Below are 24,037 nucleotides of genomic sequence, written 5' to 3'. Positions count from 1 at the left end.
TTCTCCCGGCGCTGTATAAGTCAGTCTCTCCAGGGGATGCCTACTCCTCTGAGGCCTCTGGACTTCCTCTGCTGACTCTCCCTGTTGAGACACCCCAGGTAACCCCCCCCCCCCCCCACCGGGCCTATCTGTCAGACCCTCCCCCTCACCAGGACCCCTCAGCCCCTGTGAGCCCCCTGCCTCAGGTTCTGGCCCCACCCTCTCCTCCCCCAATTCCGGCTGTAGTACAGACGGCTCTGCAACACCCTCCCTCGGTTCCCCTAACTCAGTGATGGAAGGGCCAGGAGCCTCTTCTCCCGGCACCGGGGAATCAGCAAACATAAACAGGTACCACACGTCCGAATCATCGTCTTCCGATGACGTATCCCTTTTCGGGGTGGGGACCGGCCCCGTCTCCTTTGCAGCGGGCTCTTCCCTTGCCCCGCGCCCTCCCAGAGTCCTCGTACTAGCCGTAAACTCCCATTCGGGCTCTGGGTCTACCTGCACGTCTCGACCCAGAGGCAGCAGGTGGTTCCGATGGAGTACCTTGACAGGCCCCTTCCCATCCTCAGGTCTCACCCGGTAAACAGGGAGATTCGGCATCTGACTCTCCACCACATAGGGGGTGGCTGCCCAACGGTCCGCCAACTTGTGCTTACCAGGTAGTCCTAAATTCCGGATAAGGACTCGGTTTCCTGGCAATAGCTGGACGAACTTTACTTTCTGATCATACCTCTTCTTATTCCGCTGGTTCTGCTTGGTGGCTGCCGCCTCAGCCAACTCGTACGACCTTTTCAACTCTCTCCTCATATCAGACACGTACTTCAGACATGGCTTCGAAGGTATTTCACCCACTTCAGTCCCAAAACACAGATCAATGGGCAACCTCGCTTCCCGTCTGAACATCAGATAGTAGGGCAAGTACCCTGTAGCATCATTGCGAGTACAATTGTAACAGTGAACCAAATCAGCGATGTGCTGACTCCACTTATTCTTCTGTCCGATCTCCAAAGTGCCGAGCATGTCCAGCAGGGTCCGGTTAAACCTCTCGGGCTGAGGATCACCCTGTGGGTGATAGGGGGTGGTTCTGGATTTCTCAACCCCAAGCATACCCAGTAATTCATGGATAAGCCTGCTCTGGAAGTCCCGTCCCTAATCACTATGGATCCGCCGAGGAAGGCCATAATGAACAAAGTACTTCTCCCATAACACCTTCGCCACTCCATTTCGTGAGATTATGTGCCCGACATAACTGACCGACGTCTTACAGAACTGACATTTATCCAGGGAAAGTTTTAACCCTTCCTCCTTCAGCCAACTCAGCACCTTCAGCAGCCGCTCCTCATGTTCCTCCAACGTAGATCCAAACACTCCGACAGGGAAGCTGAAGGGCATTCCGCTCTCAAATCGTGGATCACACGGGCTGCCCCGCCCCTTAAACTTTCCACCAATCGCTGTCTCTTTTCCTCATCTGAAACTGGCCACACCTCTAACAACTGGGATGTATCCTCAACCCAGGTCTCATATTCATCCTCCCCTTCTGGGGTGGGCCTGGCTCCCGAGAAAATTCTCAGCTTTGGGCGGGGCCCCTCAACCCTTCTCGCCAGGAAGGTAATGGCAGCCGCTAACTCGGAGGTCTCAGCCCTAACTGGGGGACGGGGCCTGGCCAAGCCTTCCCATTCCACACCTCCACCCCTGGCTACTGGCACCTCCCCTGGGGCCTCATCTAGCTCCTCCTCCGGCACCTCCTCACTTTCGTCCTCCGGGAGGGTGTGGAGACCCCCACGGCCCCACCTCCCCCTGGACGTGGACTGTTGCTGGTAGTTCCAACGTCATGACGTTGGCACTTGTCCGCACCAACATCCAGCTGGACTCCAGTTCTTTCCCACACCTTCTAGCTATAAGTTTACCTGCCCGATACCTTTGATCATACTCAACCCTCGCACCAGTACATCTGCCGGAATGCGAAAATTGACCCCACTTAGCACGCATGCATGATTCACGGGTACCTCCTCCAATTCACACCAACTTACAATCTTATCTCGATCCGTCTTCGCACCACTTAACGCGACGACTATTACAGCTTTACCGAAAATCCAAATCCCGGATGAGCCCCCTCTTCCGTTATATTGGCTCGTATATGTCTAGGGGAAATCCCACCCAGCACCTGCCTCAACACTCCCTACAGGGTCGGTTGCCGCAGTATCAGTCATATGATACAGCATGGTATCCGAAAACAAAACAATATATGACCACCCATTGGTTAATAGCACCCTGCTATCTATAATAACCCAAGCAACTGTCTAGTTAGAGACTTTCTCAGCATTCTCCAGTATAACATAACAAAAGAAGCCATTTTAAATTTAACAAAAGAGAAAGACCCCATACACTATAAAAAATTTGGAATTCTAAGTGACATCTAAATTGATTATCTCAACAACGTACGAGATGTAAAATTGCAGTAAGACTTTCTACTTCTGTATTCAACTTCTGTCATTTAAAAAAGATAAATTCACCATTTGACTTGCTCATTGTTTAACCTGTATGTTGCTGTTTAATGACTTGTTTGCAAATATATGTAGATCTCTGAGCATAAACATTATACAGCCTCTAACCATTTCACAAAGACTCCCAACTTTTCTGTGGTGTGCATAATTCCAGATTTTTCATTTATATTCCACCTGCTTTATTCTAGACCATTCACTCACTTTGTCCATATCCTCTTGAAGCCTATTTCCATCTTCTGCTATACTCTCAATCCTTCTAGTCTGGTATAATCAGAAAACTTGAAAATATTACATTTGATTTCTTTACCACATTATTGATACAGATTGTGACTAGCTGTAGCATAGCAACCATACATTGCCTCAGTAGTCACATCCTGCAACCTGAAAACAATTCGGTTCTGCAGTGATAGGGAACTCTGTAGTTAGGAGGTCAGACAGGTGATTCTGTGGATGCAGGAAAGAAGCACGGATGGTAGTTTGCCTCCCAGGTGCCAGGGTCCAGGATGTTTTTGATTGCGTCCACGATATCCTGAAGTGGGAAGGTGAACAGCCAGAGGTCCTGGTACATATTGGTACCAATGACATAGGTAGGAAAAGGGAGGAGGTCCTGAAAACAGACTACATGGAGTTAAGAAAGAAGCTGAGAAACAGGACCACAAGGGTAGTAATCTTGGGATTACTGCCTGAGCCACGCAGTAGTGAGTATTGGAATAGAGTGAGGTGGAGGAATAAATGCGTGACTGAGGGATTGGAGCAGGGGACAGGGATTCAGATTTCTGGATCATTGGGACCTCTTTTGGAGCAGATGTGACCTGTACAAAAAGGACGGGTTGCACTTGAATCCAAGGGGACCACTATCCTGGCAGGGAGGTTCGTTAAGGCTATTGAGAGAGTTTAAACTACAAACGTTTGTAGAATTGCTGGGGGGTGGGAACTGAACTGAGGAGATAGTCACAAATCGAGAAATCTTGTAGATGGTGTAAGAGGGAGGATAGGCAGGTGATAGAGAAGGGATGCACTCAGACTGATGGTTTGAGATGTGTCTATTTTGTCATAGTCATACTTTATTGATCCCGGGGGAAATTGGTTTTTGTTACAGTTGCACCATAAATATTTAAATAGTAATAAAACCATAAATAGTTAAATAGTAATATGTAAATTATGCCAGAAAATAAGTCCGGGACCAGCCTATTGGCTCAGGGTGTCTGACCCTCTAAGGAAGGAGATGCAAGGAATATCGTGAACAAGGCTGATGAGCTTAGAGCGTGAATCAGTACTTGGAGCCATGACATCTTGACATCGTGAATCAGTACTTGGCCATGTTATGGCTGTTACAGAGACTTGGATGGCTGGGCAGGAATGGCTACTTAGAGTGCCAGGCTTTAGATGGTTCAAAAAGGATGGCGGGGGGGCAAAAGAGGTGGCAGTGCTGATCAGAGATACTGTCACGGCTGCAGAAAAGGAGGAAGTCATGGAGGGCTTGTCTACAGAGTCTCTGTAGTGAAAGTTAGAAACAGGAAGGGGTCAATAACTCTACTGGGTGTTTTTTATAGACCATCCAATAGTAACAGGGACATCGAGGAGCAGATACGGAGACAGATTCTGGAATAGTGCAATAATAACAGGGTTGTCGTGATGGAAGATGTTAATTTCCCCAATATTGATTGGTATCTCCCTAGAGCAAGGGACTTAAGATGGGGTGGAGTTTGTTAGGTGTGTTCAGGAAAGTTTCCTGACATGATATGTGGATAAGCCTAGAAGAGGAGAGGCTGTACTTGATCTGGTATTGCGAAATGAACCTGGTCAGGTGTCAGATCTCTCACTGGGAGAGTATTTTGGAGATCGTCATCACAATTCTATTCCCTTTACCATAGCATTGGAAAGGGATAGGAACAGACAAGTTAGGAAATCATTTAATTGGAGTAAGGGGAAATATGAATATCAAGCGCGAACTTGAAAGCATAAATTGGGAACAGATGTTCTCAGGGAAATGTACAGCAGAAATGTGGCAAATGTTCAGGAGATATTTGCGTAGTGTTCTGCATAGGTACGTTCCAATGAGACGGAAAGTATGGTGTGGTACAGGAGCCATGGTGTACAAAGGCTGTTGAAAATCTACTCAAGAAGAAAAGAAAAACTTACGAAAGGTTCAAAAAAACTAGATAATGATAGGAATCTAGAAAATTATAAGGCAAACAGGAAGGAGTTTAAGAATGAAATTAAGAGAGCCAGAAGGGGCCATGATAAGGCCTTGGCAAACAGGATTAAGGAACGCCCCAAGGCATGCTACAAGTATGTGAAGAACAAAAGGATAAGATGTGAGAGAATAAGACCAGTCAAGTGTGACAGTGGAAAAGTGTGTATGGAACCGGAGGAGGTAGCAGAGGTACTTAATGAATACTTTGCTTCAGTATTCATTATGGAAAAGGACCTTGGCGATTGTAGGGATGACTTACAGTAGACTGAAAAACTTGAGCATATAGACGTTAAGCAAGAGGGTGCACTGGAGCTTTTGGAAACTATCAAGTTGGATAAGTCACCGGGACCGGATGAGATATACCCCAGGCTACTGTGGGAGGTGAGGGAGGATATTGCTGAGCCCTTGGCAATGATCTTTGCATCATCAATGGGGACAGGAGTAGTTCAGGAGTATTGGAGAGTTGCAGATGTTGTTCCCTTATTCAAGAAAAGGAGTAGAGATAGCCCAGGAAATTATAGACCAGTGAGTCTTACTTCAGTGGTTAGTAAATTGATGGAAAGATCCTGCGAGGCAGGATTTATGAATATTTAGAGAGGCATAGTATGATTAGGAATAGTCAGCATAGCTTTGTCAAAGGCTGACTAATCAGTGCCTTACGAGCCTGATTGAATTTTTTGAGAATGTGACTAAACACATTGATGAAGGTAGAGCAGTAGATGTAGTGTATATGGATTTCATTAAGGCATTTGATAAGGTACTCCATTCAAGGCTTATTGAGAAAGTAAGGAGACATAGGATCCAAGGGGACATTACTATATGGATCCAGAATTGGCTTGCCCACAGAAGTCAAAGAGTGGTTGTAGACAGGTCATATTCTGCATGGAGGTTGGTGATCAGTGATGTGCCTCAGATATCTCTTCTGGGACCCCTTCTCTTTGTGATTTTTATAAATGACCTAGATGAGGAAGTGGAGGGATGGGTTAGTAAATTTGCTGATGACACAAAGGTTGGAGGTGTTGTAGATAGTGTGGACGGCTGTTAGAGGTTACAACAGGACATCGATAGGATGCAAAACTGGGCTGAGAAGTGGCAGATGGAGTTCAACCCAGATAAGTGTGTGGTGGTTCATTTTGATATGTCAAATATGATGGCAGAAATATAGTATTAATGGTGAAACTCTTGGTAGTGTGGAGGATCAGAGGATCTTGGGGTCCGAGTCCAAAGGACACTCAAAGCTGCTGTGCAGGTTGACTCTGTGGTTAAGAAGGCATACGGTGCATTGGCCTTCATGAACCGTGGGATTGAGTTTAATAGCCGAGAGGTAATGTTGCAGCTATATAGGACCCTTGTCAGACCTCACTTGGATTACTGTGCTCATTCCTGGTCACCACCCTACAGGAAGGATATGGAAACCACTGAAAGGGTGCAGGGGAGATTTATAAGGATGTTGCCTGGATTGGGGAACATGCTTTATGAGAATAGGTTGAGTGAACTCGGCCTTTGCTCTTTGGAGCGACGGAGGATGAGAGGTGATCTGTTAGAGGTGTATAAGATGATGAGAGGCATTGATCGTGTGGATAGTCAGAAGCTTTTTCCCAGGGCTGAAATGGTTGCCACAAGAGGACAGAATTCCTTGTGTTTACTCTTTCTAAACTTTGACATGTTCCTTTGGAATTATTGGCTTTCAGGCTTACCAACTTCTCTACTTTATATTTTTGCCTAATAATTAATTTCTTCAGTTCCTCTTTTCTCCCATTAATAAATTCTGTTGTCTCTGCAAGAAACTCACATTTGTCTCTGTTAGTTTCTGCAGATTATCTGGGAAATTGATTTGCAGCTATAGTTGTCAAAGATGGTTTTTATCACCATGAATTAAACTTCAAATTTTCTCTTGGAGATATTGAATTAATATCTGTACTTTTGGTTCGAACAAGATTTGCTCATTTTTGCAATGCTTTAACGCAGATCTAGTTCATTAGTGGAAATTAATGATGTCTGTGTTTCAGGTTTATTTATCACTCTGTGAATATCTCAGTTACAATCAATGGAACTGGCTTATAGCTGTCCCACTGGATTGGCTGCTCACAGTTCAAAATTTATTGCTTCAACATTGAAAGGCTAAAGATATTTGTGGAGCATTACTTGTGTATTTTGTGTCGGGTGGGGACAGCCATTTTGTGATTTAAAAAAAATTAAATTGCTTTCAATTCTTCGACATTCACATTATCTTATCACAGATGTCCCACTGATCAGATTTTGTACCAGCTTTCAGAAGCTTGAGTTTGCCAGAATTTCATGTTGTTTCTTCTTGTGGAATTAGTAACCAATGTTTAATTTCTAGTAATCTGGAAATCATTTCACAGAGAACTTGATGGAACTACACTCTGTTGGCACTTTATTAGGTATAGCTGTACACCTGCTTATTAATGCAAATATCTAATCAGTCAATCATATGGCAGCAATTCAATGCATAAATGCATGCAGACATGGTCAAGAGGTTTAATTCAAACATCATAATTAGGAAGAACTATGATCGAAGTGAGTATGACTGTAGAATGATTATTGTTGACAGACAGGGTGGTTTGCGTATCTCAGAAACTATTGATGATCTGGGATTTTCACACTGAACAGACTAGAGTTTACAGAGAACGGTGCACAAAAAATAAAATTGAACGAGCTGTAGTTCTGTGGGTGAAAATGGTCCAAGGTGAGAGTAACCACACATTTACAACAGTGGTGTGCAAAAGAGCATCTCTGAATGTTCACCACATTGAACCTTAAAGTGGATAGGCTCTAGCAGCAGGAGACTGCAAACATACACCCAGTGGCTACCTTTTTTTAGGTACCTCATATACCTAATAACGTGGCCCCAGAGTGTACTTAGAACTTCTTTATAGACAAGAAAACTAATTTTTTTCTTTTGAAATGAGTTCCTTGCAACATTGTGTTGCCATGTTACATATAAAAGTTTTAGAATATATTAAAGTTGAAGGTAGTATGAGTCAACATCCTTTCTTACACAAATTTATCTTGCTTTACAAATTATGCTAATTTTTGTATAGTTGGGTGGAATACTGTGGAATAACTAAATTTATTTTAGTCAATTGAACAATGAGAGGCAATAATGAGGGGAATTGCTAAAACTGCAAAACTTATTTTCTAATTTTTATTGCATTAAGAGTTCTGAACGTTTGTCGTCACTGGGTAGAACATCACTTCTATGACTTTGAAAGAGATATAGAGTTGTTGCGTCGTCTAGAGGAATTCATTGGGACAGTTAGAGGTGAGTGCCCTAAAGCTACCAAGCATCTTCAACTCGAAAATATTGACAAATAAAAAGTAATTTCGATATTAAAGGCTAATTATAATAACCCTTTCATGTTTGTGATGCAGGTAAAGCCATGAAGAAATGGGTTGAATCTATCAGTAAAATTATTCAGAGGAAAAAACAAGCACAAGCAAATGGACCATCACATGCTATTACATTTCAAAGTTCACCCCCATCTATTGAATGGCATATAACTAAAGTTGACCAGACTGAAGCATTTGACTTGTTGACTTTGCATCCAATAGAGATTGCAAGGCAGCTAACATTATTAGAATCAGATCTTTACAGGTAACACGTTTTCTAATGCTGCTGTTGAATATTCTTGATTTCAGACTTAGAATCACATTATTATGGCAAATAAGCAACATTAGATTTTACTAAGATTTTAAGAGTTGTAATACAAGGTGAGTTCAACTGTATGGCTGAACCTTCAAAATAGTAATTTTATGTTTTGCTGAAAAGCTTGTTACAAAATGTAATAGAGTACACTTAATGAAATATTGATACAAATGTAGTTCATGTCAGTCTAGAAGAACTTGTATTGTAAATGCTTAAAATTGTTTCAGTAATAATTTTCGGATTATATAAGTGAGATGAATTCAAGGGCAGAATGCAGTGGTGTTATCTGCTTTGCTCCACTGATAACAGTTTTTCAGTTTAATAGAGCTTTAAAGTAAAAATCACCTCTTCTCTGGACAAGATACTTACTTAAGCATGTTGTTATGTAAATAACTAATAATGCCATAAACTGGTGAATTTACACTTATAGCATTTGTCATATGAAATGCTAAAGTTTGAACTGTTTATTAATACTTGGTTTTAATGTTGTGGTTGTATGAATATGGATTTTAGAGCTGTTCAGCCATCAGAACTAGTAGGAAGTGTGTGGACGAAGGATGATAAAGAAATAAACTCTTCAAACCTCTTGAAGATGATACGACATACGACCAATCTCACTTTATGGTTTGAAAAGTAAGGCATTTACGTGTTTGATTACAGTCTGATAAAGTGGCAATGCATGCAACAAGGTTCAATGCTAGAATTTTTGTTACTGATCAGCCAATGCAAGCATTTTGGGCTAACACGTGGATTCGGTACATGGTATATTATTTGTCCTAAAAAGGCTCCACTACTGCACTAATTTGGAACAAGTATAATTCTTAGTGCCACATAAATCATTACAGTTTTAAACTTATTCAGAGATGCTTCAAAGAGTGTTATCTGAGATCATTCGTACCCTTGGCCAATAGGCTCTATATTGAGTCAACCCATAGCTCTGGAAGTGATGAGCCCCTCCTGTTAGACTGTTTATTTTTTATTCTTTCTTACTTCTCTTCTTATATTTGTATATCTGTGCACTTGTAATGCTACTGTGATAGTGTAATTTCCTTTGGGATCAATAAGTATCTATCTTATCCTGATTCTAGTATAGCTATATTTCATCAAATCCTATTTTAAATCATGATTTTGCAATGGTTAAAATTATGATTAATTTTTAAAATTATTTATACATAATAAAGTTTTAGTTAATTTATTATTTACCTCCTTTGTAAATCAAATTGCAATCAGTGCTAATTTTCCACAGATTCAAAGCTATGTCTTACAACCATTGCTTGTATTTGTGTAGGTCCTCCGTAATGCACTACCTGAGGTTAATTCACTATCTAAAGCCATGCCACCAGACTCTGGGGTTCAGAGAACTGGTAATATAGACTTCTCACTAATGATGCAGGTGAACACCGAACTGGGTGGTAGGGGTCTGAGCACAATGATCTAGCCTGTATTTAGGTAACATTTTCTCTGAAGGCGTTTTGAAAGATTTGGATGTAGATTGCAACGGGAATCTACTTTTGAAAACTTTAATAGCTTTGTTGATTTCCAAAAATTAATTATCAGTGACATGCAGAAATGAATATAATTTCTTGTCTTTCGGTACTGCTGTTAAATTTAGTGGAAAGTTAAGTTTTCCAAGTTTTGAATATATGAATCAAAATGTTTCTTTATTGTTGAAATAGACTTTGTCATAAGTTTATAATTATTTTAAATCTTTAGGTGCATAGTAGAAACTGAAAATTTGGAGGAAAGAATTGCAGTGGTCAGTCGCATAATTGAGATCCTGCAGGTTTTCCAAGAGCTAAACAATTTTAACGGTGTGCTGGAAGTGGTTAGTGCCATGAATTCATCTCCTGTTTATCGACTAGATCACACATTTGAGGTATGTAATCCATTCAAAGTTGTAATGTAATATGTAGAATTCTGTGAAAACGAAAGACTATTCCGGATAAATGGGGTACCATCATAATCATGTGAACTTGTGAGTTACTTCCCGCCTTACTTAATCCAATGTTTTGTAATGTGTGACTGAATGTGTAAAGAGGAGAATGTGAATGACCATTTTCTTTTCAATTATCACTGCAACATAGCTTTCTTAGAGAAACTGCATTTCCCTTTTTTTTTGTGGAAGAAAGGTATTCTTATCCAGCTTCAAATATTAAATATAATTATTGATGAAGTATTTATTGTGGGATAAACTTCATAAAAATATACTTTCTGGGCATGAACTTTTTAATAGGTATGCATGGTGCAATTAGTGAGTAGGATTCTATTCACAGAAAATAGAATTTTACAGTGAGAAGGAACAATTGGTCACTTTGAGTATACGTCATTGGTATTCTGTTGTTAAATGTGCAATTTTTGTAAAACTCCTGCAATGTACATTTGAAATAGGAGCATGAGGAACTTCCTCAGCATTTGAGCTGCTCCACTTTTCAATGAGATTTCTAACCTCATTTAAATCTCAGATTTTCATTCCTTCCTACCCAATTAACCTTTTAATCCCTGAGTTATCAAGAATCTGTCCAATTTTTCCTTAAAATTAATCAAAGTGCTTTCTCAACAAGTTCTGTGATGGAAGATAGAAGTTCATCCCCATATCTCTTTCAGAGAAAGTTTCCTCTCTCATTCATGGAACATATTGCTCATAAATTAAACTTTGTGTGTTGTTCTAATTATTCAAATATTGAGAAGCTGGTTTGATTCAGTCACATATTACAAAACATTGGATTAAGTAATGCGGGAAGTAATTCACAAGTTCACATGATTATGATGGTACCCCATTCTGCTTCTTAAGCTGCCACTTGCACCATGTTGGCTACTCATTAAATTTTGCAGCTCCCAATGTATTGCCTTGGCATTTCTGCAGGTTGTGGGAAATAATGACCCACCTTGACTTATCCTAATCCTAGCACTACTTATGATGTTAGTTATTTCACTGCCACCAAATACTTTAAGATATATGGAAGCAGTTGAGGATAAAAGTAATTTTGAAAGTTTATTTTAAAACATTAAACTTTTGTGATTAATTATAAGCAAACATACTGTAAAATAAAGTAACTTAAGCAAATAAAATTACATTATTACATGAAGATATGGATGGAAGTTGATGGGTGAACATGAATTACAGTTTAAGATCTGGTGGCATTGGAGAGCAGTGACTCTTTGCTTGCATCTCCAAAAGAAATCATCAAATATATCTGTTTAGGACTACTTCAATTGAAATCTATAGTCACAACCATAGGTACTTCAGTAAGCTACGTTTTAAGACATTTAAAAAAGCAGTCTATCCTCAAAATTGGTGAACTGTGGACTGCAGACCATCTACATACCAAGTGCAGTTTCCCTTTAAGAAAATGTAGCCAAAGTGCTGGGCTGCAGGTAAAACTGAATCACGGGGTCCAGAGGGTTGCCACTTCCTCAAATCCTCTGGAAAATAAAATTGAAGGTGTCAGTACAAGACTGTAGTACCTCAAGGACTGCTGTTTACTTTGCTTCACAGAGATGTGGCTCACCCCTCAGCATTCCAGACACAAACCTTCACCTTCCACCACAAGGATTAGAGAGTAGCACCAGGTAAAGACAGAAGCAGCAACATTTGCTTCATGATTTACTCATCGTGTCATCTGGCTATTCTGTCTCAGTCCTGCTACCACAATCTGGAAGATTTGACAGTCAGTTGTCATCCATTCTATCTGTCGAAGGAATTTTCTGGCATCATCCTGGCCGGTGTTAGGTTGGCACTGGAGCAGCTGATCACCGTGATCGGTGGTTATGAGACAGCATACCTTGATCCCTTCCTGATCATTTTGGAGACTTAAAATAGGCCAGCTTGAAGAGGTCACTGACCAACCACCGCCAATATATCACCTGTGGAATCAGAGGAGTCAACACAGGTTGACCACTGTTACACTACCATCAAGATCGCTTACCATGCCATCCCACGCCTGCACTTTGGCAAGTCCAATCATCTGGTTTTATTTCTACTCCCATTATACAGAGACTGAGGACCACAGGACCAGTGGTGAGGACCTCAAAGGTATGGTCAAGTGAGGCAGAGGAGCTATGTTAGAGTTTGCAGACCATTACTTCCTACGATGCAAACCTAATGTCATAAATGGCTGTGATGCTTCACTCCCCGATGAGCTGAACACCTTTTATGCATACTTTGAAACAGAGAATAAAGCTATAGCTGGGCATATCCCTGCAGCGTCTTTCATAAGGATGAGCCCTCGCAAAGCAACAGGCACTGATGGTGTAACTGGTACCTGTGCTCAAGAAGACTAGGGTGAACTGCCTCAAGAGCTATGGCCCAGTACCACTCATATCTACTGACACAAAGTGCTTTGAGACGTTAGTCATGGTTGAAATTAACTCCTACCCAAGGAAAGACATGGACCTGCTGCAATTTGCCTATTGCCACAATAGAGTCATAGAGAAATACAACACAAAAACAGGCCCTTTGGCCCATCTAGTCCATGCCAAAACCATTTAAACTGCCTACTCCCAATGACCTGCACTTGCACAATAGCCCTCCGTATCCCTACTATCCATATAGCTATCCAAACTTCTCTTAAACATTTACGAAGGGTAATTGATAAGTTCGTGGCTGAAGGTAGAAAGAGTCAATTTTAGAAAACCTAGCACATTTATTTTTCAACATAGTTCCCTCCTACATTTACACATTTAGTCCAATGGTCGTGGAGCATACGGATTTTGGACCTCCAGAAAGTGTCCACAGCAGGGGTGACTGATAAGTTTGTGGCTTAAGGTAGGCGGAGATGAGTTATATGGCTCTCGTTACGTGCACATGCATTTCAACTCTTTGAGTGATTATGCAGAAAGTTTGAAGTTAATAACTCATCAGGGGTGATTGATAAGTTTGTGGCCTAAGGTAGAAGGAGATGAGTTATGAACTTCAAACTTTCTGCATAATCACTCAGAGTTGAACTGCATGGGCATGTAACGAGAGCCGTATAACTCATCTCCTTCTACCTTAGGCCACGAGCTTATCAATCACCCCTGCTGTGGACACTTTTTGGAGGTCCAAGATCATATTCTCCATGCCCGCTGGACTAAGTGTGTAAATGTAGGAGGGAAATATGTTGAAAAATAAACGTGCTAAGTTTTCTAAAATTGACTCCTATCTTAGGCCACAAACAACAATCACCCCTCGTAAATCGAGCTCACGAAGACCACTTTTGCTGTTAGCTCATTCCACACTCTCACAACCCTCTGAGTGAAGAAATTTCCCCACATATTCCCCTTAAACTTTTCACCTTCCATCCTTAAGCAATGATCTCTGGTTGTAGTCCCAGCCAACCTCAATAGAAAAGGCCTGCTTGCATTTACCCTATCTATACCCCTCATAATTTTGTATACCTCTATCAAATCTCCTCTCGGTCCGCACTCGCCAGATCACTTCTGATAGCGTTCTCCAATTTTGAATCTCAGCCCGCAAACCAGACCTATCTCTTTACATATTTACTTCGAAACTAATGGCATTATGGTCCCTGGAAGCAAAGTGTTCCCTACACAAACTTCTGTAACTAGCCCAGTGTTATTCCCTAATAGCAGAGCCAGTATCACATACTCTCTCATAGGGATATCTATGTACTGATGAAGGAAATTTTCCTGAACACACTTAACAAACTCTATCTCATCAATCCTTTTACAGAATGGGATTCTTGGTCAACATGTGGAAAGTTAAAATTGCCTACTATACAGCCTTATGTTTCTTGCAACAGCCTGCGTTCTATTTACAATTTTTTTTCCTCTAAATCCCTAAGACTGTTGGATGGTCTGTAATATAGCCCTATTAACGTGGTCATACCTTTCTTATTTCTCAGTTCAACCTATAACACCTCACTAGTTGAGTTCTCCAGTTTGTCCTGACAGAGCACTGCTGTGACATTTTCCCTGATTAGAAACACCACCTCTCCTCCTTTAATCCCTCCCACTCTGTCACGTCTAAAACAACGAAACACAGGAATACTGAGCTGCCTCTCCTGCAACCAAATCTCACTAATGGCTACAACGTCATAATTCCAGGTGTTGATCCATGCCCCAAGTTCATCTGCCTTTCCTGCAATACTACTTGCATTGAAGTATATGCAGCTCAGGGCACTAGTCGCACCATGCTCAACCTTTTGATTCCTGACTTTGAGGCCTTATCAAAATCTGCCTCCATAACCTCTCTACTAACTGTTCTGGCACTGTGGTTCCATCTTTCGGCAATTCTAGTTTAAAACGCATCATGCCTTTCCGCAAGGAAATAGATCAACAGTGGACGCAACCTCTTGAATCTGGATGAGAATCCCGCAGTTGTTACCAACTTCATTAAAACCTGTCTGGATGAGTATGTGTCTACGAAAACCTGCTGTACATTCCTAACCCAAAAGCTGTGGATGAAATACGAGGTTCATCATCTGAAGGCAAAATCTGTGACATTTAAATCTGGCAACCCAGCTCTGTATAAGAAAACCAGGTATGACTTGTGGAGAGCTATTTCAAGAGCTAAGAAACAATTCTGAGCGAGATTGGAGGCAACATCAGATGCACGTCAACTCTAGAAAGGTTTGCAAGACATTACTTCCTACAAAGCGAAACCCAATAGCATGAATGGTAGTAATGCTTCACTACCAGATGAGCTCAACGTCTTTTATGCCCAGTTTGAAAGAGAATAAAACTACAGTTGTGAAGATCCCTGCTGCACCCGGTGACCCTGTGATCTCTGTGTCGGAGGCCGATGTCAGGCTGCCTTTCAGAAGGGTAAACCCTCGTGAGGTGGCAGGTCCCAATAAAGTACCTGCTTTGGCCCTGAAAACTTCTGCCAACCAATTGGCAGGTGTATTCAAGGACATTTTCAGCCTCTCACTGCTACATTAGAAGTTCCCACCTACTTCAAAAGAGCAATAATTTTACCAGTGCTCAGGAAGAGCAGGGTGAGCTACCTTAGTGACTATTATCCGGTAGCACTCAAATCTATGATGATGAATTGCTTTGAGAGGTTGGTCATGGCTAGAGTCATCTGCTGCCTCAGTAAAGACCTGGACCCACTGCAATTTGCCTATCACCACAATCAGTCTACGTCAAATGCAATCTCAATGGTTCTTCACGCAGCCTTGGATCACCTGGACAATACATATACCTATGTCAAGATGCTGTCCATTGACTATTGCTCAGTGTTTAACACCATCATTCCTAGTTTTGATCAATAAACTACAGAACCTGGACCTCTGTTCCTCCTCCTGCAATTGGATCCTCACTGCCGATCAACACTGGTGCACCTCAGGGATGTGTGCTTAGCCCACTGCTCTACTCTCTACACCCATTACTGTGTGGCTAGGCATTGCTCAAATAGCATCTATGAATTTGCTGATGATACAACCATTGTTGGCAGGATTTCAGATGGTGACAAAAGGCCATACAGGAGCGAGGTATACCAGTTGGTTGAGTGGTGTCACAGCAACAACCTTACACTCAATGTCTGTAAGACCAAAGAGCTGATTTTGGGCTTCAGAAAATGTAGGATGAGGGAACATGAACCAATCCTCCTAGAGGGATCAGAAGTAGAGTGAGTCAGCACCTTGAAGTTCCTGGGTGTCAAGATCGCTCAGGATCTAACCTGATCCCAACATATTAATGCAGCTACAAAGAAGTGAAGATATCAACTATACTTCATTAGGAGTTTGAGGAGATTTTGTTTGTCATCTCAAACTTCTGCCGATATACTACGGAGAGCATTCTGACAGGCTGCATCACGGTCTGGTATGGGGGGCTAATGTATGGGATTAAAAGAAGTTACAGAAAGTTGTAAAATTAGCCATTTCCATCATGGGTACTAGTCTCCAGAGTTTCCAAGACATCTTCAAGGAGCAGTGCCTCAGAAAGGCAGTGTACATTATTAAGGACTCTCATCACCCAGGGCATGCCCCTTGTCATTGTTACCATCAGGAAGGAGGTACAGAAGTCTGAAGGCACGTGCTCAGCGATTCAGAAACAGCTTCTTCCCCTCTGCCATCTGATTCCTAAATTTCATGAGCACTACCTCACCTTTTTAAATTGTTTCTATTTTTGAACTATTTTTAATTTAACTATTTAATGTACATACATTTACTGCAGATTATTTTTTGTGTATAATCATGTACTGCTGTGTTAAGTTAACAAATATCATGACGTATGCAGGTGATATTAAACCTGATTCTGATTCATTGGCTCTCTGCTGAGCCTTGGACCACCTGGACGACAGCAATACCTATGTCAGGCTGCTGTTTATTAATTACAGTTCAGCATTCAACACCATCACCCTGTCAGTACTGATCAATAACATCTAAAACCCAGGCCTTTGTACCTCCCTCTGCACCTGGATCATTGACTTCGTCATTGGGAGTCCACAGTCAGTGTGGGTCACAGAAAATCATCACAAGTGCACCTCAGATATACGTACCTACTGCTGTACTTTTTCGTCATGCATTACTGTGTGGCTAGGCACAGCGCAAACGGCATCTATCATTTTGCTGATGATACAACTGTTGTCGACAGAATCTCAAATGGTGATGAGGCATACAGGAGTGAGATAGATCAGCTGGTTGAGTGGTTTCACAACAACAACCTTGCCCTCATCGTCAGTAGGACCAAGGAACTGATTGTGGACTTCAGGAAGGGAATTTAGCCAGAGAGTGGTGAATTTGTGAAATTTATTACTACAGGTAGCTTTGGAGGTCAGGTCGTTGGGAGTTTTTAAGGCAGGGCTTGATAGGTTCTTGCTTGGACACGGCATCAAAGGTTATGGAGAGAAGACTGGGGAGTGGGGCTGAGGAGGGGGTATGAAGGATCTGCCATGATTAAATGGTGGAACGGGCTCAATGGGCCAAATGGACTAATTCTGCTCCTATGTCTTATGGTCTTTTGGAAATCGACGGAACACACACCAGTCCTCTCAAGGATTCAGCAGTGGAAAGAGTGTGCAGTTTCAAGTTCCTAGGTGTCTACATCTCTGAAGATCTATTTTGGACCCAACATATTGATGCAGTTACAAAGAAGGCATGTTAGTGGCTATATTTCATTAGGAGTTTGAGGAGATATGGTATGTCACCAAAGACTCTAGCAAATTTCGACAGATACTGTGGAGAGCATCTGACTGGTTGCATCGCTATCTAGTATGGAGGGGCAAAGCCTACCATTCATCATTAAGGACCCTTACCATCCAGGACATGCCCTCTTTTCATTGCTTCCATCAGGGAGGAGGTACAGGAGTCTGAAGACATCCACTCAATGTTTTATGAGCAGCTTTTTTGCCTCTGGCATCAGATCTCTGAACAGATATTGAGCCGTGAGCATTACCTAACTATTTCTGCACTACTTATTTATTTTATATAATGTGTGTGTGCTTCTTATTGTATATTTTATATGTTGCATTGTACTGCCACAAAAGAACAAATTTCAAGACATATATTAGTGACAATAAATCTGGTGCTGATCCTCAAAATTTGGGCTTGAAGCCAACAGGTGTTAAATTATCTTATCTGTTCTGGGGATTTGGACAGTGTACTAGGAACTTTGCTTAAAAACTACCTTGTGCAGCATTTTGTAATGGGAGCCATCACTGGCAGTGACATTAAAATGATGCATAAAATCAAGGATGAAGCTTAGAGCTGTTTCTGACCATTTATAAAATGTTATTATCCCATGCATGACTTGTGCCCCAAATTGTCACTGGACTTAAGATAAAAGGAGGTGGTGGAAAGAATTAAGGACTGCAATGAAAAGGTAAAAGTGATTAGTTTTCTATTTGCTAAACAAAATAAATTTAAGAAAGAGGAGAATTTTTGAAAGCAAAGTGATTACATTTGGAATCAAAATGTATTTTGTCCAATCAAGAATCCACAAGTTAGCAATAATTTGGGAAATATCATCTTCATACTAAGTCATGGACATTTTCCATGTACAATAATGCAGTACAGCAACTAATAAGTTCATTTATTCAAAAGACAACTAGGTTGAGTCCAAATTTAACCTAGACTAAATTAGTATATTTCGGTATGCAAATATACAATGTAGATGTTGTAAGTTGGTTGAACCAAATGGAATTCCTCAATCCTGATTGCTCTGTTTGTTTGGTTTCATAGCAAATACCAAGTCGGCAAAAGAAAATTTTGGAGGAAGCTCATGAATTGAGTGAAGATCACTATAAAAAGTATTTGGCCAAACTCAGATCCATTAACCCTCCATGTGTGCCTTTCTTTGGTAGGCTCTGATTTTTTTTATTCCGTGATGTACTACATGTATTATAGGTATTGGTATTATTGTTTAGTAAACAACAGCAGTGGGATGAGAAATTTCATATGAATCTTGTATTTGTTTATATTTTATCTGGAGAAATTCTTTCTCCTATGTTGTCTTTTCTAAGTTAAAGTAATCTAATGAGGACAAGCTGACTATTTTGAATTAGAGAGCTAGCTTTGGAGAGATGGCAGATTATTTCCAATGTAGGAACTATGAAGTTATCCACTTTGGTGCAACTCCCCCTACAACTCCAGCAGTGCAAATTTGACCCTGACCTCTTGTGCTGTCTGTGTGGATTTTGCACATTCGCCCCATAGTTGCATAGGTTTCCACCTGCTGCTGTGGTGACCATAGACATATGAGCAGAATGATGCCATTTGGCCCATTAAGTTTACTGCCTCATGCAATCATGGCTCAACCCATTTCTCCTGCCTTCTTCCCATAATCATTGACACTCTTACTAATCAAGAACCTATTAACGTCTGCTTTAAATATATCCATTGATTTGATTTTCACAGATGTCCATGGCAATGAATTCCATGGATTTACCACCCTCTGAAATTTCTCGGCATCTCTGTTCCAAAGGAATGGCCTTCTATTCTGAGACTGTGCCCTCTGTCTGAAGATTTTCCCACAGTTGGAAACATCCTCTCCATGTCCACTCTGTTTGGGCCTTTCGATATTTGGTAGCTTTTAGTGAGATCCCTCCTCATTCTTCAAAACTCCAAGGGGTACAGGCCCACAACCATTGAATACTCCTCACATGTTAACCCTTTCATTCCTGAGATCAATCTTGTAAACCTTTTCTGGACCCTCTCCAATGCCAGCATATCCTTTCTTAGATATGGTGCCCAAAACTGCTCACCATATTACTTAATTCATTGATCTATTCAGTTGGTCTATCTCCAATCATACTAAAGTGCTATTCGTAGTTTGACTCAGACAATAGTATTGTACCAATGCAAAGGTTTGCTCAGCTTCAGTCATCTGTAACAAAGTATTTGCAAAAAGGAAAGCAGGTAACAGCAGTTCTTGCATGCAATGTGACAGCTCAGTATACTAATGCACTGTAAAATCTGTGGGTTTGGTGAGAAGTAACATACACCACGTTGCAGAAGAGTCCTGATGAGGTAAATTCTTAGCACTCATTGATGTTTGCACACTCTACCTCGGTGCTGTGGGCAAGTCGGAAACTGATACAGCTATATATTGGGCTTTAAAAGGCACAAGGACAATTTTGGTGTGCCAATCCTCATCATGTTCTTGTAATACACTGTTAATTGTACTCCACCTTAACTTTTAATCTAAGATCCTACATGGGGGGCTTTTATAATTATTTAATATTTACTTGAATTTTAAGGTTTTTAAATGTCTTTGAACATCAGAAGCTTTTAAAAACTGTTGTAAAAGAAAAAGAATCAACTAAAAATCAACTTGAAAAAGAATCAACCCAGGTTCTGTTGGCTATCAAGAGGTGTGGGGAATGTTTCAAGGTTGTGACACCTGAAACTGCTGAACTGTGGAATTTAAAAGAGCAGTGAGGTTGACCTTTCATATTCACACGTGAAGTCCATTTTGAAGGAACAGGCTGTGTCTTTATCATTGGATTAGCTATGTCTTAAATTATCTTTTGTTTGATTTCAAGTTTGATTGTTTCTAATTTTACTTGGGCATTTCAAATTTATTAACCAAGTAACTGGCAATTTATTTCATTATTTAGGAATATATTTGACAAACATTTTGAAGACTGAGGAAGGTAATCCTGATTTCCTGAAGAGACATGGTAGAGAATTAATAAACTTCAGTAAGAGAAGGAAGGTTGCTGAAATAACAGGAGAGATCCAGCAATACCAAAATCAACCATACTGCTTACGAGTAGAGCAAAACATTAAGGTCAGTCCTTTTTTAGAAAGACCAAGAGGAGAGGGAAAATGCAACAATGCCTTATTTTGTGAAAATAGTTCAGTAAAAAATAAATTGTGTATGAATTGTTTTATTCAACACTTCTTCTGTTAGAGAGAGGGAGATTTCAGACCTGACGTAATTCAGAATGCTCAAATTTGTTCAACATGCTGAGATTGGATAATTATTACTGGGAAACCTTGTCACCTCACATTTAAAAAAGAACAATCTCAATTTTGGACAACAGTGTTTTTTGTGTTTCAGGCAAGAATCAACAAAAAAAATCCCTGTATGAGATTAGATTAGATTCAACTTTATTGTCATTGTGCCGAGTACAGATACAAAGCCAATGAAATGCATTTAGCATCTGACCAGTAATGCAAAGAATAGTGTTATTTGCAAAGTAACTGTGAATAAAAAAAGTGCTACAACACACAAATATAAAAGTACTGAGAGAGTACAATACGGATGCAGTATTGCTTAGCGCTGTGATGAGAGGTTCAGAAGCGTCATAGCCTCAGGGAAGAAGCTCTTCCTGTGCCTGCTTTGGTCAAGATAGACTTTTTAAAAATTACTGCTGGAGTTAAAAAATTTACTTTACAAATGAAGAAGTGGATGACAGCAGCTATTATTTCAGTCCCATGTTTGTTTACAGCACATGCCATCATGAATTCAGATTGGAGTCAATCATAGAGTAATACAGCATGGAAACAGGTCCTTTGACCAACTGGTTCATACTGACCACAGCATCCTCCCTGTTTGTCCCATTTACCTGCATTCAGCTAATAAACCTCCAAGATTCTTCCTCCCCTCCATGTACCTATTCAACTGCCATTTAAATGTAATTGCATTTTCCTCGACCACTTCTTGTGACAGTTTATTCCAGGTACTGACTACCTTCTGTGTAAATAAGTTACCCATCAGATGTCTTTTATCTTGTATCACTGCTGTCTTGTTTTGGACTCTAACCCTGGGAAAAAGACTGTGGCTATCCACCTAGTCCAGGCAATGACTTTGTAAATCTTATTAGCATGATGTCTGTTCTATAACAGTGACCAAAACTGTACACAATGCTCTAAATGTGGCCTCACCCATGACTTGTATAGCTGCAACATAATATTGCTACTCCTAACCTCGGCACCCTGACTAATGATAAGTCTAGTTTGACTGCCTAAAATGCACCACCATATATTTACATAACATGAAATATGTTCGCTGTTTCTCAGCCCACCTCCCTAACTCTTCATGATCTCTTTGCAATTCATTGTAACATGCTTCACTAGCAACAAACCTAAGTTTGTATCATCAACAAGTTTTCTAATCGTGCCATAAACATTCATATCTTAATTATTTACATAAATAATGAATAACTGAAGTCTCATCACTGACCTCTAGGGCACTCGGCAGTCCTCCGGTTAGAGAATCGATCTTGAACCATCACATATCATGAAGCCAGTTCTGAATCCACCTCGCAGCTCCCACTGAATCCCATGTGACTTAACCTTGAAGATCATCCTACAATCCAGAACCTTGTTAAAGGCCATATCAAAGTCCATATAAACAACATCCACTGCCTTATCTTCATCTATCCCATTAGTTACCTCTTTGAAAATTTCCAAAAGATTCATAAGACATGACTTTGTATGCACAAAGCCTTGCTGACTATTCCTGATCAAACCTCATATCTAAGTGGTAGTAGATCTTGTCACTCAGAACTCCCTGCGGTGACTTTCCTACAACTGAAGTCAAGCTCAGCAGCCTGTAGTTCCCTGGCTTGTCCTTGCTAGCCTTCTTGAACAATGGAACAACCTGAGACTTCCTCCAGTCTCTGGTACTTTACCAATGGCTAACAATGAAGGAAGTACCTCTACAAAGGCTTTCTTCCCTTACTTCTCATAAGATCTGGGGATTGCACCTGGATATTTGCCCATCTTAATGCACTTCAAGGTTGTAAATACCTTCTTCTCTTATAAGACCTCATTACTTATTACCTTCATTTATTTGGCATCCATGATATTCTCCTCAGTAAACATAGTGGAGAAATAGACATTAAAAATCTTGGCCATCACCAGTGGCTTCACACATAGGCAGCCACGATAGCATATAAGAGGACCCAGTGTCTCCCTAGTCACACTTTTACTGTTAATATAACCCAAGAACCTCCAAGGATTATCTTTAACCCTGCATGCCAAATACATCTCATACGCTCCTTTTGCCCTCCTAATTTCTTTATTAATCCTGGCCTTAAATTGTTTATACTCGGCGAGGGATTCATTCGTACCCAGCTGCCTTAATGTGATATAGGCTTCCTTATTTGTCCTTACCAGAGCCTTGATATTTCTTATTGCCCTAAACTTGGTGTGTCTACCTTTTTACCCTAACAGGAACATGCTACCCCCTGGACTCTTGATATATTCCTGTTAAAAGCCTCCCACTTGCCAACTGTTCATTTGCCTTTACATATTCACCGGTCAACCCCAGTTAGATCCCTCAAAGTTGGATTTTCTCTACTTTAGGTCTTTAACTTGTGGATCTTTTCTATCTTTTTCCATAACTTTTTTAAAAACTAATAGAATTGTGGTCACTGGATTAAAGTGCTCCCTAGCTACCACTTCAGTTATTTGGCCTGTCATTCCGCAAGAAGAGGTCCAGTTCCTCCTCTTAGGAAGTGAGGCAGGCCAAGTAACTGAATAACTGAAGTCCCAGCACTGACCTCTGGGGCACCTGACAGTCCTCCAGTTAGAGAATCGATCTTGAACCATCACCTATCATCAAGCCAATTCTGAATCCAACTCGCAATTCCCCCGAATCCCATGTGACCTAACCTTCAAGATCGTCGTACCATATATTGCATGAGGGTGTTGTTCAGAGGGACTGAATTAGACTGAAATAATATAAGTCCCGCTGCTTATCTCTGCAAGCGGCCTAAGTGCGCACCTGCCCATACACCTCTTCGTTTGCCCCAGGCAGTCCTTCCAGATGAGACAACACTTCACCTGCAAATCTACTGAGGTTGTCTATTGTGTCCGGTACGCCCAATGTGACCTCCTTTACATTGGTGAGAACCATAGTAAAATTGGGGGACCGTCAAGCACCTCCGCACCATCTGCCGCAAGTGGGACTTCCCGGTGGCCAAACATTTTAATTTGCATTCCTGTTCCAGTACGTCAGTCCATGGCCTCCTCTTGCGCCAAGATAAGGCCACCCTCAGGGTGGAGGAGCAACATCTTGTATTCTGCCTGGGTAGCCTCCAACCCGATGTCATGAATATCTATTTCTCCTTCCAGTAAACAAATTCCCCACCCCATTCCATGTTTTGACCTTTTACTTCTTTTCACCTGCCTATTACTACCCTCTGGGTCCCCTCCGGGTCCCCTCCTCCTGTTTCTTCTATGGTCTACTCTCCTCTCCTATCAAATTCCTTTTCCAGCCCTTGACCTTTCCTACCTACTTGGCTTCACCTGCAACCTTCCAGCTAGCCTCATTCTTTTCCCCTACCTT

General features: G+C 41.1%; 1 protein-coding gene across 2 annotated transcripts in view; it reads left to right on the top strand.

The window, feature by feature from the left end:
* The window catches only part of LOC140201498 (son of sevenless homolog 1), a 208,225-nt gene that overhangs the window by 164,322 nt on the left and 19,866 nt on the right, over window positions 1-24,037 (top strand). For both annotated transcript variants that reach the window (XM_072265692.1, XM_072265691.1), the window contains exons 13-18: window positions 7,866-7,969; window positions 8,080-8,302; window positions 8,867-8,986; window positions 10,067-10,229; window positions 18,478-18,595; window positions 20,355-20,527. In XM_072265692.1, coding sequence (XP_072121793.1) covers window positions 7,866-7,969; window positions 8,080-8,302; window positions 8,867-8,986; window positions 10,067-10,229; window positions 18,478-18,595; window positions 20,355-20,527 — 901 coding nt within the window. The remainder of the gene's footprint in view (window positions 1-7,865; window positions 7,970-8,079; window positions 8,303-8,866; window positions 8,987-10,066; window positions 10,230-18,477; window positions 18,596-20,354; window positions 20,528-24,037) is intronic.

This window comes from Mobula birostris, chromosome 8 (assembly GCF_030028105.1).
Source record: "Mobula birostris isolate sMobBir1 chromosome 8, sMobBir1.hap1, whole genome shotgun sequence".
Taxonomy (NCBI): Eukaryota; Metazoa; Chordata; class Chondrichthyes; order Myliobatiformes; family Myliobatidae; genus Mobula; species Mobula birostris.
This window is presented reverse-complemented; position numbering and strand designations above follow the sequence as displayed.